Genomic DNA, 17,715 nt, shown 5'->3' with positions numbered 1-17,715 from the left:
CTTGGTTAGCCCTTCAGGACACCATGGAGGGAGTGGCTTTTGCCTTGCTGCTGGGCGTCGATTCTCTCTTGACTCCATCCGATGCGTGTTGGCATCCCTGCAAAATATGAACTCATCGGGAATCCGCGCATTAGCCATCTCTTTGAGCTCTTCCTGGTTCCTGGGAAAATATTGGACACGATCACCAAGCCTATCGTGCACACTGAGCCTGCCCCCCAGCCGATCATGAACTGACGCCCTTCCTCTGATTGGCCCATTGAATCGCCGATCATCATCATGATAACGCTGATCGGTCCTGTCGTACCGATCATAACCGTTGCACTCAGGGCAGTCTCTGATAGTGGGAAGCTTAATATTTTCCTCCCAACAATGGATGAAGAACGGACAGTTCCAATGATCTCTATGCCGATTCCACTCCTGTCGGCGTCTTTCTTCCTCCCGTCGATAATCTTCTTGCTGGCGCCGATATCGATCTTCCCGTTGCTGCCAGTTCTCTCGAGGCCTTCTATGAGTTATAACGATGCCAGACCGAGGAGGCCTACCTGAATTGGTTCCTTTCTGGACCAAGCCTTTACCCTTCGCATCGGCAGTTGTAATCTGATGTTGAGGATCTACCGATGCACTTTTCTCAGCTGCTTCCGATGTTAAGACCTTGGCCTTCCCCTTGGCATCCAACATGTTTGTCGGGAAAGGATGTTGGTCTATCTTCATCGGCTTCTGGGTCTTAGAACTTTCAAATTTGATTCTCCCAGACTCTATGGCTGATTGCAGCTGCTGTCTGAAAACTTTGCATTCGTTGGTGCCATGAGAAGTTGCATTATGCCACTTGCAATATTTCATCCTCTTTAACTCCTCAGCCGAAGGGATCACGTGATTAGGAGACAGCTTGATCTGACCTTCCTGGAGTAGAAAATCAAATATCTTATCGGCCTTAGCGGTGTCAAAAGCGAACTTCTCTGGTTCTTTCTACCCGAAAGGACAAGACATCGGCTTCTTGTTCTTTACCCACTCTGCCAGACCGATGACCGGTTCTTCATCAGAATCTGAGCTCGTTGCCTCATCAACAAATGATACTTTCTTGTTCCATGCTCTTTTGGGCTCAAAAGGCTTGACGTCTTGATCAGAAATCCTTTGCACCAAATGACTTAAACTTTCAAACTCCTGAGAGGCATACTTATCCCTGATGTGTGGCAATAAACCCTGGAAAGCCAAATCGGCTAGCTGCCGATCATCGAGAACCAGACTATAGCATTTATTCTTAACTTCCCGTATCCTCTGCACGAAACCTTCAACCGATTCATCATTGCGCTGTCTCAATTTGACCAAATTGGTGATCTTCTTCTCATGAACTCCAGAAAAGAAGTACTTTTGGAATTGTTTCTCTAGATCGGCCCAAGTAATCACTGAGTTAGGAGGTAATGATATAAACCAGGTAAAGGCCGATCCAGATAATGACGATGAAAATAGACGAACCCTCAATTCGCCCCTGTTACCAGCTTCTCCGCATTGAATGATAAACCTGTTGACATGCTCCATGGTTGACGTGTCATCCTGCCCGGAAAATTTGGTAAAGTCTGGTACCTTGTACCGATGTGGAAGCGGGATCAAATCATATGTGGGAGGATACGGTGTCCGATAAGAGTAAGTATTGACTTTGGGTTTTATCCCAAATTGTTCCCTCATTACTTCAGCAATCTTATCGGCCCAATATGCATCGGCATCCTGCCGATGAGGCGGCTGCGGGTCCGGCACCTGATGGCGAACCTCCACGTGTCTGTTCGGGGCATGATCTGCACGGAACACTAGGTTGACCATCTGACCTCCAATCTGCGGACCACCAAACTGCTGTCCACCGATTTGCTGCCCCCCGAGTTGCTGTCCGATATTCATTGGCTGATTGGGGATCCCCTGACTCTGGAATCCGGGATAGATCTGTCCTTGCTGGAACCCTGTAGCCTGGTAACTCTGTTGGGGTGATTGTGGAAAGACTTGCTGTCCAAGCCATCCATTATTAGCGTTCATCGGCATAGGCGCTGCCGATGATTGGTAATTGGGTACCATCATTGAATTGACATACCCCGACTGGGCCATGGACCTCTGTTGCGTCAGCATTGAATCTGCCGATGCATTAGGCATCTGAAACATTGAATCTTGAGGATTCCCAGTGTGAGGCCTTGCAGTAGTAGTTGTGGTATACCGAGGACTCTGATTCCACGGCGCATTGGGAGGCGCCGATGCCAGAGTAGCCTTGCCCCTCGTGTCAGTTATCTGTGATGTACCCGGTGTTAATTCTGGAGGCATACCGTAACCCCACCAGTTGGGAGGAAGAGTCAACCCTGACATTGCCGATGCCAACATATCTGTTGTCAGTTTATTCTGCCCATTTGAAGTCTGTGGGTTGGTTGTCATCGGCACAGACAGTGCACCAGTAGCTCCCAATGTGCTTGGAGGGACGACAGATTGTGCACTTGCGGCCGTCAAAGCAGCCGATGGAGCCGTAACCTCTGGTGCTGTTGGTTGATGATGAGTCGAGCCCACATAATCTGGAGGGATTTGTCCTTCCTTGAAAGTTCTTGCTACGGCATTGAAAACCGTATTAGAGAGTACACCAGCTTGGTTGATCAAAGCACGGTTGATAGCACTGTCAACCATATCTTGGAGCTTGCCCGGATTGGCTTCAAAAGTAACCTGCCGTGGCACCGGCAGCGCATCCTTCTGGATCACCTCACCACTCCGGTTTATGCTGAAGGCCTTTAGGCATTGCAGCTTGTATTCCTCCATAGCCTGGGCAATAGCTTGCTTCTGCTCATCCTTGAGATTGGCCTCCGTCACGAGGATGACGTTCTCCTGATCGAAGTCAGAGATCGACATGTTGATCTTGATCTTGAATCTGGTCCCACCAGGCGTGCCAAAAGATGTGTTGATGCAAAATCGATCTGCAAACACAAAGGGCTAATACCCGATTCAAACGTTAAGGCGTGCCAGCCGATTTGACCTTACTATCGGCAAAGGTGGTAACTCGAATACTTTAGTCCTGACAACAGCGATGCGCCCGGATGTCACGGCTAAGAGGTACTCACGCGGAACTCGAGAATACGCCGAGCTTAAGTCGACGAATTCCTAAGAACTCGTAGTAAAAAGGAAAAGTATGACGAAGTCGTCGAAAAGTAGATGCTGGAATATGAGTAAAACGTGTGTTTGTTTGATTGATAGATGTCTCATTACAAGGCCCTAGGGTTCATATTTATACCCTGCTCAAAGAGCTATAACTAGACACGACCGGAATTCGAATTCCAAATTACACGGAATCCGTATACAAAACGACTTAAACAAATAAGGAAATAACAAAGCTATCCCCCGTGACAAACTAAAACTCTTCCACAACCCGATCAGTAGCTTCCGGACTCCCCCTCTGTATCATTGGCAGACTCCCTTGCCATGGCCATCGGCAGACTTCCTCATCATAGCCATCGGCATAGACACATCATCGCCTGTAAACTTAGTCACGTTCAACCTCTCCTTTATCGGCAACTATCCTCATCGGCAACTCATCATGTAAATAGCACATTGCCGCCTTATCCTGCCATCCTGGACACGTGCCCAAAAACGGTGTCAACACGGTGAAGCTGTCATAGTCCTCCCTGGTACCGGTACAAATGAGAACCAAGTCGGCCGATTTTTTCAAACATTGTACGACGGTCTCTCTAAAGATCAGCGAGCTTGGATGCCTTATGAAGATCTAGAATCTAGATTCCCACTCACTTTCCACTTCGCCGATGATGCACTTAATAAGGATAATGATATGATGATGGCAATCATCACCCCAAGAGCAATCCTAGTAAACAGCTTCGACAGCGGAAAGAACACCAACACAACCTATGAGTTCTACAACCCATCAACATTAGCTTGCCAGTTGGCTTTTGGTTAGCTACCGATCAAGCTTTGTTATGCCGATGTGGTAAAACCGAGGGAGGTAATAACCAGCGGTCTTGAGTGGATCAGAATAGCTTAGCTACAGCCAGATGCCGATACGAGAGACATTGATCTATCAGCTTGGGTTCTAGCTCTCTTTATGACTTAGTCGTACAAATGGTGGTGGGAGAAATGGAAGGAGCATCTGTTCAGGGTATCAGCTCACTTATATCGCAACATGATCGACCCGAATATAAAGTCCCTGATGACATTGTAAGTTCCTTTTCGATACATCAATTCTTTCGTTGACTTTAACTTTATCGGTAACTTATCCTTTTTCACTTCAACAGGTTGATGACCCAGTGCCGACAGTAAGTAGAAGTGGGAGGCCGATCGATCTTCTTCCATCAGGCCCAATTTCTCTGATCGGCCACAACACGCCAAGCTTAGCAGCCTTGATGCATCGGAATATCCGCTTCAAGAAGACGACCACCAAACGGTCAAAAGTTTCTCCATCGGTAGCTGCTGCTACTCTGGCACAAGCTTTTAAGGTAAATTCTTAATTTTCCTCATCATACTGCATCTCATAGTTACATCAACCTTTCAAGGTACATCGACTGCGACTGGGACATCATTGGTAACTATGTCTTGCACCAAACATTCTGCCTTTTCAAATTTCAACAGTATTTTCCTGTTTTTATATCTAACCCACAGAATTTTAATCTTTGTGACAACAGACTGGTGCATCGGCAAAGACAACAAGTACTAGAACATCGGGTGCCGATGCCCCCCAGCCCAGTCAGGCTCCACCTAAGAGAAAGGGTGTAACAAATACCAAGACCTAGCCAAAGCGACAGAAGACAACACCATCCTCTCTGCCTCGTCCAGCATCCCCGATTCGAGCAACACCTTCTTCTCCAGTTCATCCAGTGCCCCAGACGCAAGAAGTACCTTCTCTTCCTCAATCGGCACCCCAGACGCAAGCAGGCCCAGCGGATGTATCTGAACAGATCACCGACCCAGCCGATCTTGACACATCATCGGCTGTGCCCCCTAAGGAGACAGTCACCATTCCTCCTCAAGGTAAAGTATCGACCACAGAATCGTTACCGATGACTTTCTTCATAAATACTATCGTCACCCTTGGTAATTTCCAGTTGAAGATATTCCATCAGCAGCTCCCGCTGATCAAATTATAATGCACGCTGCATTCCCTTGTCAGAGACAAGAAATCGCCTTGAAACAAGTAAGTCATCCGATTTATCAAATTTTGCATCGTTGATACTTAATTTTGGGTAACTTATCTTCTTCTTTTTCTAGGAGCAAGATTCTCTAGATAGCGTGTTCTCCTTTGCTATCGACATCTCTGATGATGAAGGCGAAGAGGCAAGCTCCTCAAAGGCGCTTGGAATCACATCGGCTGAGATCAAGTCCAAGTTGGAAGATTTACTAGCTCTGTTGCACCAGGACATAGCCCAGCTAGTAGATGATTCTGACCCAGCCAAAGCCATATTCAAGACCCTCCGTGGTCAGATTCCAGCCGATGCTGAGGAGGTTCTTTTTCAAGCTGCCCATCTGGAAAGCCGCCAACTCCAGTATTAGAAGGCTACTCAGCGCCTTGCCGATAGAGCCGCATACGCCCAACTCAAAGAGGAGATGCTACAAGTGAAGCATGTAGCCGATGAGAAACGCAAGAGCATCGGCACTTTGCAATCCTCAGGGGATGAACTAAAATAGAAGATTTCCAGTCTATTGACAAGAAGAGAAGCCCTGCTGATTGAACTTAAGCAAGTGGAGGAAGCTCTGACTCAAGCTCAACAGGAAGAGAACCAACTGCCCAATGCACTCAAAACTCTTCAGCAAGAAAGAGATGTCCAAGCTCACAAGGCGCTGCAAATGAAGAAGAAGCTGAAGCTAGTAGAAGGCTCTGCCGATGAAGACACCCGAGAGATAGAGGAGGCCGACCAGATTCGTCTGCGCGCAATATCGGCCATTCAAACCTTGCTGAACCTATAAACTCTTCATCAGCGTCTTGTTTAACTTCTTTCTCAAAAACTTTAGTCTTTTGGTCCAGTCGATAGGACTGTTATCAGCACTTAAACTCTTTATGCATGGCCCTAGATACATTTGATATTTTGTCCAGCCGATAGGATTGTTATTGGCACTTAAACTTTTATGCATCAATCCAGATACTAGGGTAGTATCTCTTTAAATACTTTCCATTCAATGCTCTAGAAAATTCAACTCCTTCGAGAGTTTCTAAAATATAAGCATTGCCAGGGGCAGATCGACTTATCCGATAAGGACCCTCCCAATTGGGAGACCATTTTCCAAATTTTGAACTTTTAGTCCCAATCGGTAGAATTAATTTCCAAACCAAATCCCCATTGGCAAACTCCTTGACCTATACCATTTTATCATACCATTTAGCTACTCTCTTTTTATTCTCCTCTATGCTAATTAAAGCTCTTAATCGATGCTCTGCTAAATCATCCAACTCATCTTTCATCAAAGTAGCATAGTCATCGGCAGTTAACTGATTCTGAGAAAATATCCGCCTAGAACTAGTTTTAATTTCCCAAGGTAGCACTGCATCATGCCCATACACCAATTGATAAGGTGACACTTTAGTCGAACCATGACACGCCATCCGATATGACCACAAGGCTTCATTTAACAGAGTATGCCATCATCTGGGATTTCCTCAATCTTTCGCTTAATGAGTTTAAGAATTCCATTGTTAGAAGCCTCGGCCTGTCCATTGGCTTGAGCATAGTAAGGAGAAGAATTCAACACATTAATCCCCATACCGATCGCAAATTCATCAAATTCCCCCGATGTAAACATAGTACCCTAATCGGTAGTTATCGTTTGAGAAATGCCAAATCGGTGAACAATATGCTCTTGTACAAAATCAATCATATTAGCCGATGTCACCTTCTTCAAGGGAATAGCCTCAACCCATTTGGTGAAATAATCAGTGGCAACGAGGATAAACTTATGCCCTTTACTCGATGCTGGGTAAATTTGTCCGATGAGGTCAATAGCCCAACCCCGGAATGGCCAAGGTTTAATAATAGGATTCATAGCCGATGCAGGTGCCCTTTGAATATTGCCAAACTTCTGACATCCTTGACACCCTTTGAAATACTTGAAACAATCTTCAAGTATAGTCAGCCAATAATATCCGTTCATTCTAATCATCCACTTCATCTTAAAAGTCGATTGATGTGCTCCACATACTCCCTCATGAATTTCACCCATTATGCTTTTGGATTCATCATCACCTAAACATTTAAGCAAAACCCCATCTATTGTACGATAATATAATTCTTCTTCAAGGAGTACATACTTTGTAGTTTGAAACCTAACACGCCTCTCAACTTTTTTGGATGGATCTTTTAGATAATCAATAATTTCTTTTCTCCAATCACCGGCACTGACTGCCGATAATATCTCCAAGATGGGTTGATATCCAGAGGCATGTTGAGCCAATCGGTTAGCTTCTTCATTATGCAACCGAGGAATATGCTCTAATCGGAAATCTGTGGACCCATTCAATAATTGTACAGACCTTTCATAATATGCTATCAAAACTTCACTTCAGCATTCATAAATCCCAGCTGATTTATAACAAGCATAGAATCACTGAAAATTTCGAGAGCATCGGCATGAACCTCTTTTAATAATTCTAATCCTTTGATCAAGGCTAGGTACTTAGCTTGATTATTTGTCGACGTAGCAACAATCGGTAAAGAAAACTCATACTTCTTTTCTCAAGGAGAAATCAACACTATACCAATACCTGCCCCACGATCACATGTAGATCCATCAAAGAAGAGTGTCCAAGGAACAATTTCCAGAGCATTCACCACACCATAATGCTGAGTTACAAAATCAGCCATGATTTGTCCTTTAACTGCCTTAGCCGATTCATAACGTAAGTCAAATTCTGATAATGCTAGTATCCATTTGCCGATTCTGCCACTCATAATCGGCATTGACAACATGTATTTGACTACATCATCTTTGCATAGGACAGTGCATTCGACCGATAGCAAGTAATGTCTCAATTTGACACAAGAAAAGTACAAGCATAAGCATAATTTTTCAATTGCCAAATACTTTGTTTCGGCATCCACCAGTCTTCTACTCAAATAGTAAATTACACGCTCCTTCCCTTCAAACTCTTGAATGAGAGCTGAACCGATGACCGCATCATCGGTAGATAAATATAATCTGAAGGGTTTTCCATGTTGAGGTGGAACCAAGACTGGAGGATTTGCCAAATAATTCTTGATTTCATCCAAGGCTAATTGTTTCTCTTTTCCCCACACAAACTCTTGATCGGCTTTTAACTTAAGCAAAGGACTAAAAGCACGAATCTTACCTGATAAATTAGATATAAATCGTTTGATAAAATTAATCTTGCCAATCAATGATTCAAGCTCAGTTTTATTGGTAGGAGCAACTACTTTGCCGATGGCATCAATGGATCTCCTGCTAATTTCAATTCCTCTCTGATGCACCATGAAACCTAAAAACTGACCTGCCGATACAGCAAATGCACACTTATTAGGGTTCCTTTTCAAACCATGTTTCCTTGTGCATTCCAACACTTTTCGTAAATTGGCAAGATGTTTTGTGAAATCTCTAGACTTAACCACCACATCATCAATATAGATTTCCACCAACTTGCCGATGAATTTGTGGAAAATAAAATTCATGGCCCTCTGATAGGTAGCACCAGCATTTTTTAAGCCAAAAGTCGTGACTATCCATTCAAACAATCCAACATGACCAGGACATTTAAATGCAGTCTTAGGAATATCCTCTTCAGCGATGAATATTTGATTGTATCCTACATTGCCATCCATAAAACTAATAATTCGATGTCCAGCTGCAGCATTAACCAACAAATCGGCAACCGGCATTGGATAACCATCCATTGGTGTGGCTTTATTGAGATTTCTAAAGTCGATACAAACGTGAAGTTTTCAATTCATTTTGTAGACTGGAACAACATTAGAAATCCACTCGGCATACCCACACTGTCGAATAAATTTAGCCTCAATGAGTTTGGTTATTTCAGCCTTAATATCCGGGAGAATATTAGGATTAATCAGCATGCTGGCTGCTGATGTGGCTGAAATCCAGATTTGATAGGCAACCGATGTTCAACAATTGATCGATCAAAAATAGGCATCTCGGTATAATCACAAGCAAAGCAATTTTTATATTCTTTTAACAAATCGGTTAATTGCTGCTTACATTTAGAATCTAACTTAGCACTAATAAAAGTAGGCCTTGGCCTATCACCATTACCTATATCTACTTCTATCAAATCATCAGCCCATGTAAACCCCTGTCCTAACTTTCCATCATTGGCGAACCTATCCATTAAAACTCTTCATCAGAACCGACTGCTTGGATCGGTGGAATTTCATAATCGGTGACTTTGAGAAAATCTTTCTCCCAAACCTCTCCTGATATGCATGTGGTCCTCTCATAGGTGTCTGACTCCGTCGATGCAATGACATATGAAGAATCTCCTAGGACAATCTCAATTTTGTCACCTACCCACTGAACAAGGCATTGATGCATTGTAGAAGAAATGCAGGAATTGGCATGAATCCAATCACTCCCAGAAGCAAATTATATGCACTTTTTCCACTGATAACAGAGAAGATTGTCGGCAAAGTTTTGCTGCCGATGGTTAACTCAACGCATATAGCTCCCTTAACTGGAGACACATTTCCTTCAAAATCTTTCAACATCATATCAGTCTTGGTCAAATCTTGATCTCCTTTGTCAAGCTTCCGATACACTGTATATGGCATAATGTTAATTGCAGCTCCCCCATCAACAAGTATTTTGGAAATTGGCTACCCATCAACCTGGCCTTTGACAAACAAAGCTTTAAGATGTTGTCTTTCATCATCGGAAGGCTTCTCAAAAATAGCTGTCATTGGATCAAGCACCAATTGAGCTATCTGATCATCAGGGAAATTTATTTCCTCATCATCACTAAAGGGCGCAAGAAACTCAATTGGCAACATAAATACCATGTTAACATCTGCCGATGGCCCTTTTCCCCTAGGATTTGATTGCTGCCGATTCTCAGACTTCTTGACGTTCTCGCTGCATCCTTCTTTTCTGCGTCCTTGTTAATCCTTCTGGGCACCATTGAGGAAGCTTTGTTTTCTGCACTGGCTGATAGCAAACTTCCCTTGACTCTAGCCGATGAGTATTAGCATCTCTGCAAAATATGAATTCATCGGGAACCCGTGCATTTGCCATTTCTTCGAGTTCCTCCTGGTTCCTTGGAAAATAACAAACACGTTTACCGAGCCTATCATGCACACTAAGCCTGCCCCCCAGCCGATCATGAACCGATATCCTTCCTCTAATCGGCTCATTAAAGCATTGATCATTGTTCTGAAATCGTCGATCTGACCGATCATACTGATGATAACTGTTGTACTCAGGGCAATCTCTGATAGTCGGTAACTTGATATTTTGCTCCCAACAGTGAATGATGAACGGGCAATTCCAGTGATCTTTATGCCGATTCCACTCACACTACACCACAGCTCTAGAGTAACGATGCACGACTAGTCGTTATATGTGGATGTAAAGACGCTCCATTGGTCGCTATAGATCTATAGCGACACTTATCTGCTGTCGCTGAAACTGGCGTCGGTATAGGCTATAGCGTCCAACATTTTTTTAGCGACCGATGGTGTGATGATAAGTTGAATAAGTACCGACCAATGTGCTGATGACATATAGTGGTTATACCGTCCAATGCAGCAAGACTACTAGGAGTTATACCAACCAATAATCCAACGCACAGATCACATGACCCAAATATATATTATCAATTATGCATTAACCAAATTAATCATTCTTTTAGACCTTATAAACATACAAGCTCACAATCAATATCAGACATAGAATTAAGTCATAACATGGCTTATATTCATTCAAGCCAAATAAATGGCACATGTAACAACCATGGGTACAATAATCTTGTTCACAACACAAGTCTGCCTTGCACACCACACAGCAAACATGCCCTTGACAGCATAGCTAACATGTCCATGAAGTTAAATCTAAAATCATCCAAAGGAACTAGCATCCATGACCAAGCAGTTCTTTACAAAATGTTGTGGCATCCAATACAAAGCAAAATGGATCCATCGATGTTTCATCTTCACCTCACAAAATGTTTGATCTGCTTGCTACCACAAAATGGTCAGGTTGCTTCATGCTGACCCTAGTTCCATCCGCTTCAGTGACTTTTGTGGACATCCCCTGCTACAAGACCAACATACCATTAGTTTGAGAAAATTACAAGATCATCACGTGAAACACGAGGGCTTTTATTCTTCCTTGTTGGGGCTGCATTCTTCAGGGGACTAGTAGTGCAACAGTCCTTAAGTTGATTCATTGATCCTCCCACAACACTGTGCACAGAGGAGGCACTAGCACGTTGCGAAGATGGGGCTTGAGCAGGTTGCGTGGACAGGCCACCAGCACGATGCGTGGACGTGGACAGGCTAGCAGGACGCTGCGTGGATAGGCCAACAGGACGCTGCGCGAACAGGCCAGTAGCACGCTGCGTGGACGGGGCACTAGCAGGCTGCGCGGATAGGTCAACATCATGCTGCGTCGACGGGGCAATAGTAGGCTGCACAGTTAAGGCACGGCCATGCAACGCAGACAAGGTAGCAGCATGCTCAAAGAGGGCAGGAGTATGTTGATCAGATAGGGCGGGAGCAGGAGCAAGAGGTGTAGATAGGGCAGCAGCACGCACAGATAAGGCAGCATCACGCTGTGTAGATAGGAAATTACCATGCTGTGTAGATGGGGCAGCAGGAGGCCTACGAAGAAGCAAATAATCTTCTTCATCAGATTGTTCAGAGTTATCATTAATATCTGGAAAAACCTCATCTTCAAATGCTTGACCATCATGTGCTTGTGCCTCATCAACATGTTCTTGAGACCTTGGACTCTACATAAACAAGACAAGAGAAGTCATAACATGTCACATTACTATCCAGTATAACATACATTCAATAATCAAGACTGAAGGAAATATAAGTCAGGAGAAGGCATTTACCACATGGCTTCGTGAGTTAGAACAGTTCTGTGAGCGTATTTCCAAATTTCTTCTTTCCTGCAGTTGTTGTTCCAATTCTTGTATGCGTTGTTCAAGAGCAGTTTTGTCACTCTCAACCTTTTCACGAGCTAAAACTTCCATTTGTAGTCTTGTTGACTTGTAGCACTTCAAATAAGGGGTACCAATATCTTGGGGAGTTGGTCCTAGACCCAAAGCCCGAACACGCCCTCTTGGCTCCTTTTCTCCACAGGCAGCAGCAAGAACATCACCTTGTTGAATTGATCTTTCTGTCAACTCTGGATGGGCTTCATCAATTGATTTAAGTTTGTTCTAACAAAAAGGAAGTTGGATGTTATGCAAAGGTCAATTCAGTTATGAAAGATAAATTGAGCTACTAACTACAAATCTGTTATGAAAAGAACTTACAATTATTGGCACTGCTTGTTCGGTTGGAACTCTAGTTTTCCTTGTATGTGTTCTGATATAGACTTCATCTCTTCGAATAGGTCTCCCTAGCTGTACACTATGAAATTGTTTCAATTCAGTGTTATAACTGCAGCAAAATAAATGCACTAAAATTCAATGCAATTTCTATACCACTTCATGCCTATAAGCAGCAAAGCTCTTGCTTCCAGAGGTATGATGTATCCCCAACTTGGCACGATTAGCTTTTGATATTTCCCTTCGAGCCTAGGATACAAAGAAGGAAGGAAGGAATATAGTCTCCAGCTAATTACTGCGAAAATGAACTGGTCCAGCTATCTTTGCTTGGGCAGGAAGATGAACCATCAAGTGGACCATGATATCAAAGAAGGAAGGAATATATTCTCAAGAAGGCTCAATGTTTCAGCTATTTCAACCTCTAAATTTTCCATATCACTTATTCGAATGATAGGGGAGGAAAGTTTCTTGAAAAAATTACATATACGGATGACTGCAACACTCACAGTTTTAGGCAATATTTTTCTCACAGCTAGTGGAAGCAAGTGCTGTAAAATAATGTGGCTCTCGTGACTCTTACGGCCAAATATCTTCCTCTCATTAACATGTATATTTTGACATATATCAGAGGCATATCCATCAGGAAACTTGACCCCCTTCAGGACTTGACAGAATAATTTCTTCTCATTAGGACTCATTGAGTATGGAGCTGGTGGTAAATAAAGTTGGCCATCCACTTCAACAGGGTGGAGATCACTTCTAATACCTAGAGCTTGAAGGTCCAAACGAGAATTCAAATTATCCTTGGATTTCCCTTCTGTGCCTAGGAATGTATTAACTAAGCTTTCACTCACGTTTTTTCCTATGTGCATGAAGTCAAAGTTATGTCGCAACATCAAATCATTCCAATAAGGTAGTTTAAACCATATACATCTCCTTTTCAGTATGACCAATGGCTCTCCTTCCTTACGTCTCTTGCTTGCTCGTTTTTTCTAGAAGGATCTTTCCCCAAAATATGATTTATGTCTTTAGTGCACTCCAAAATCTGCTCCCCAGAAAGTGGAGTAGGTGCTGCCCTAAATTCAGTTTTACCATCAAACTTATTAGCATCAAACCTAAATGGGTCGTTTTCAGGCAAGAACCTACGATGACCCATATAACAAGTCTTGCTACCATTCCCAAGCCTAAGTGAACATGTATAGCTGTGACAATCAGGACATCCAGCTTCACCAGATGTGACAGACCCAGACACATAGCCTAACTAGGGAAGTCAGTAATAGTCCATAGTACTGCTGCCCTCAACTGAAAAAACTCCCCTTTCGAAGCATCGTATGTTCTAACTCCCTTGGTAAACAAATCTAATAGATCTTCAACTAGTGGCTGATAATAGACATCCATATCACTTCCAGGAGCTTCTGGACCAGGGATCAACAAAGAGAGGATGAAATTTGATTTCTTCATGCACATTGAAGGTGGAAAGTTGTAGGGAATACAAATACCAGGCCAAACACTATAAGTAACATTTATGGTCCTAAATGGATTGAAACCATCAGTGGCAAATGCTAAACGGACATTTCAGCTATCTTTAGCAAATTCTGGATGTTTCTTGTCAAAGTCTTGCCATAGTAAAGAATCTGCAGGATGCCTAAGCAGACCATCCTTTTTTCGGCCTTCATCATGCCATCTCACTAGACTAGCTGTTTTAGATGATAGAAATAAGTGTTGAAGACATTTCTTTATTGGGAAGTAGCGGAGAACCTTTTTAGGAACCTTATATACATGTTTTCCATCATGGGTCTTCCTTATTGATTTGCACCGAGAAGCCTTACATTTTGGACAGGAATCCAACCCCTCTTTATCCTTCCAAAATAGAATGCAGTCATTTTCACAAGCATGAATACTATTGTATCCGATTCCTATTGATTTCACCAATTTCTTAGCTTCATAAAAGTTTCTAGGTAGCATCGAACCCTCAGGTAGTGCATCATTTAGTAGATCTAGTAGCAGGTTAAAACTCTTATCACTCCACCCTCCAAGGAGTTTGGTGTGGAGTAACCTAATTAGGAAACACAGCTGTGTATATTTCTTGCAACCAGAGTATAACTCTTTTTTATTCTCTGATACTAACTTTTTAATGGCAGCTAGCTCTGCACAGGGCTGTAGGTCTACATTGTTGTGATCAAAATCCCCTCTGTCATCTATACCAGCAGCTAAACCTCTAAGGAAATCAGAGATGTTATCATCTTCGTCAGTCTCCTCCATAAGTTCAACACCATCACTTCCATGATTTAAAGAAGAGCTAACTTCTTCATGTAAGGTCCATGTCCTATACTCTTTTATAAACCCATCAGATATCAAATGCTCACGTACTTCACTTCCCTCTTTCCAAAATGAGTTAACACACTTTGTACAAGGGCATAATATCTTGCTTCCTACAGCTGAATTCTCAAATGCAAAAGCTATGAAATTGTTCACCCCTTGTTGATATATCTTGGTGTGCGTACATGCAGTTTTTAAGTTAATTCCTATGTTAATTGAAGATAGAACTTTTAGACTTTCTGAAAATAGCGTTTGTACCTAGCATCATTATCGATCCATGATTTATCCATCCTTCTTTGTGAAATATCAAGCAACTTTAGAAATGAACTATAAAATAAAAAAAAGCCATAAGCATAAAGTAGCAAGATACTTTGTCAATCATGCTTATTATAACATGAAGCCATGAAATGGTTTTAATTTAAACACGATTGTCGTGTACATGTCATACTCATTACTAATAAAGATTTGTGCTAGCTCAGCATAGCACTTAGAAGGAGTCTGAAACAAAGCATAAGGTATTTTCTTTGATCGTTTTGATTGAATTGAAGACAAATGAAGGGGTTCATGAACTGAATCCTAGCACCAAGCAGGAAGTGTTGCCAAAACCATAAAATGAAACCTACAGTACAACATGCATAGACTCCTAGCAATTGAGTATTCTAAAAAGCACCAAAGCAACTTGAGTTCTCACTGTCAGGTTTTTAAAATCTGGAAACTAAGGTTTTTAAAGCAAGAACTAAAGCTACTGAAATTAAAATAACCTACCTGCACATACTCTCCCTTATGGAGAAAATATAAACAACAGCAATATCTATAACTACATGCTCAAACATGGGTTCGATTTCTGAAGATGAGATTTAGAGCATTCAACTATATTAGCATTTAGCAAACAAGCACATCTTTACCATTAACATTGTTGAGAGATACGCTCAACGAGAACTAAAAGCTCCTGCAGTACATGGTAGCGGATGGCATCTTTAACTTCTCCATCAGTTCTTGCAAGGCAGGCGACCACTAAAAACATTATTTCTACATCTTCCAAACATTGGTCTGAACTCTGAAGATCAACTTTACAACTAAGAGAACACTAAATTTATATTAAACATATTTCCTCAGCTCTACAGCAATCTTGTCATAATTTTCTGAGTATATCCAGTTCTTTAGTCCTTTTTGTCAACTTATCTAAAGATTCTCCGGTTCCTTCCTAAATCAATGAAGATGTATGATAACACAGCTAAGCTCAGCATGCCACAATTTTCGATAAACAAATTAAGCCAAACTATAAATAACACAGGGCAGAGGTGAATCAGGACGAAGGTGAAATCTGAACCTAAACACACATGCATATTAACTATCCTAGACTCCTAGATGTCCCTAAAATTCAGATCAGTTCAATTCAATCGTACAGGCAGGCAAGCAAACAAGCAAGAAAAACAACACATGCATATTAACTTTAAAAAGAATAAACATAGCAACAGCAAGGGAAGATAAGGGGCGTGCATACAGGTGGATGCTTGTCACCGGCGAACTAAATAATAGATCAGATCCGGACGCAAATAGCCAAATAGGTTGAGTTATGGTACAAGTGCTCATTGTAACAGCAAGGGAAGAGAAGGGCGTGCATACCTGGTGGTGGGTGGTCGTTGCTGGAGAAGGACACGACGAGGAACTGGGCACCTGGCGTAGGGCGGGTGCTCGTCTCCTCAGATGCTGACGATGCGGCGGGCGCGAGTTCGGTTGACGACGGCAAGGGCGGGGATGCCGGGGAGCAAGAGGCCCTCGACTCGTCTCCTCGGCGATGATGATGGCTACAGGGACAAAGGAAGCCACGGGGAGCAGCAGGGGCGGCGTCGCTAGGGTTCCGCAGAAGGCGACGGCGAGTCGCGGGAGTTGGAGTGCCGAGTGTGGGAGCGGATACGGGTGGGAGTGGATAAGGTTTGGGCCACCAAATATTAGACGAGAATTGGGCCAGCCGAGCGCGTGCTAGCCCAATTATTCTGTATCGACGGTTGGTTTGTAACACCCTAAAATTTGCTCCTTTTGAAATAGAGTTTAAATAATTTAATTATGTATTTCTGTGCTCATAAAAACATAGGAAAATAATAATTTTCATTAAATTAAAATTTATCATAGGGCTTAGCAATATTGTTGTGCATACATGCTGGTGCATAAGATTTGATGTAATGTATGCTTGTTGCTCCTTTGTGTGTTGAGAGTGAGTAAAGTTTTTAAAATGTGTTTGGTAGATCGATCTTCCTTGACCAGTACATCTTTGTCTTTATCTACAAATCATTTCTTTGTAACCAAATCACTAATTTTAGTTACTCGTTCATCAAACAATATCTACAATCTTCTTGGTATCTTTTTCTAGCTTTTTTTGGAATTTGTTCCCACTTGTCTGTCTAATTTTTAGATGCTCCAAATTGTCATATCATGAGCTCCAAATACTTGATTTGGGTTCTTTATGTTCCATAATATCTCTGAGAATTTTTCCCGAATTTTCGGAACTTTCAGAGTATTTTTTGTGGCTTAAATAATTCTAGATTTTTCTGGAATTATTTTATCTATGAAATTAATTAATTCCAAAAAATAATAAAACCTCTCTTCGTTTTTAACACTCAAATCTCATGTGCAATAATTATAATAAATCTCAAAGGCCAGGTCTTTATTTATTAATGGGCCTTAATATTTATTTAGGCCCATTAGTAAAGGTGGAAGGTACAACATCAATTAGTACCATATTGCTAATTGATGTACATGTGGAGAGTTTTTCTCCCTATATATATGTACTAACCCCTTAGGCAAAGCACACCAAAAATATATAAAGAGCCCCTAATTTAGGAAATCCCTCGTATAGTAAATTATAATTTTCTCTATTTTTGCCGCCGCCGGCCAACTCCTACGACTTGTCTCGTGAG

General features: G+C 42.3%; 1 protein-coding gene across 3 annotated transcripts; it reads right to left on the bottom strand.

Annotated features, from left to right (window-relative positions):
* Positions 10,892-16,698, bottom strand: LOC110436589. Of its 3 annotated transcripts, none has more exons than XM_021463957.1 (6): positions 16,424-16,698; positions 12,635-12,727; positions 12,464-12,560; positions 12,038-12,367; positions 11,770-11,929; positions 10,892-11,232 (listed from the first exon to the last, which is right to left on the bottom strand). In XM_021463957.1, exons 2-6 carry the CDS (start codon positions 12,640-12,642, stop codon positions 11,207-11,209), a joined length of 621 nt encoding a protein of 206 aa, XP_021319632.1. In that variant the 5' UTR covers positions 12,643-12,727; positions 16,424-16,698; the 3' UTR covers positions 10,892-11,206. The 3 variants fall into 3 exon arrangements, with proteins under 3 accessions (XP_021319632.1, XP_021319633.1, XP_021319631.1); XM_021463958.1 differs by having other exon boundaries at positions 10,892-11,229; XM_021463956.1 differs by having other exon boundaries at positions 10,892-11,929.

Source organism: Sorghum bicolor, chromosome 6 (assembly GCF_000003195.3).
Source record: "Sorghum bicolor cultivar BTx623 chromosome 6, Sorghum_bicolor_NCBIv3, whole genome shotgun sequence".
Taxonomy (NCBI): Eukaryota; Viridiplantae; Streptophyta; class Magnoliopsida; order Poales; family Poaceae; genus Sorghum; species Sorghum bicolor.
The sequence above is the reverse complement of the archived record's forward strand: the minus strand, read 5'-3'. Positions and strand labels throughout refer to the sequence as shown.

Coding starts and splice junctions, on each gene's coding strand:
- LOC110436589 (XM_021463956.1), bottom strand. Junction 12,368..12,463: donor AACAAGCAGTGCCAATAATT/GTAAGTTCTTTT, acceptor CCTTTTTGTTAG/AACAAACTTAAATCAATTGA. Junction 11,930..12,037: donor CTAACTCACGAAGCCATGTG/GTAAATGCCTTC, acceptor TTGTTTATGTAG/AGTCCAAGGTCTCAAGAACA.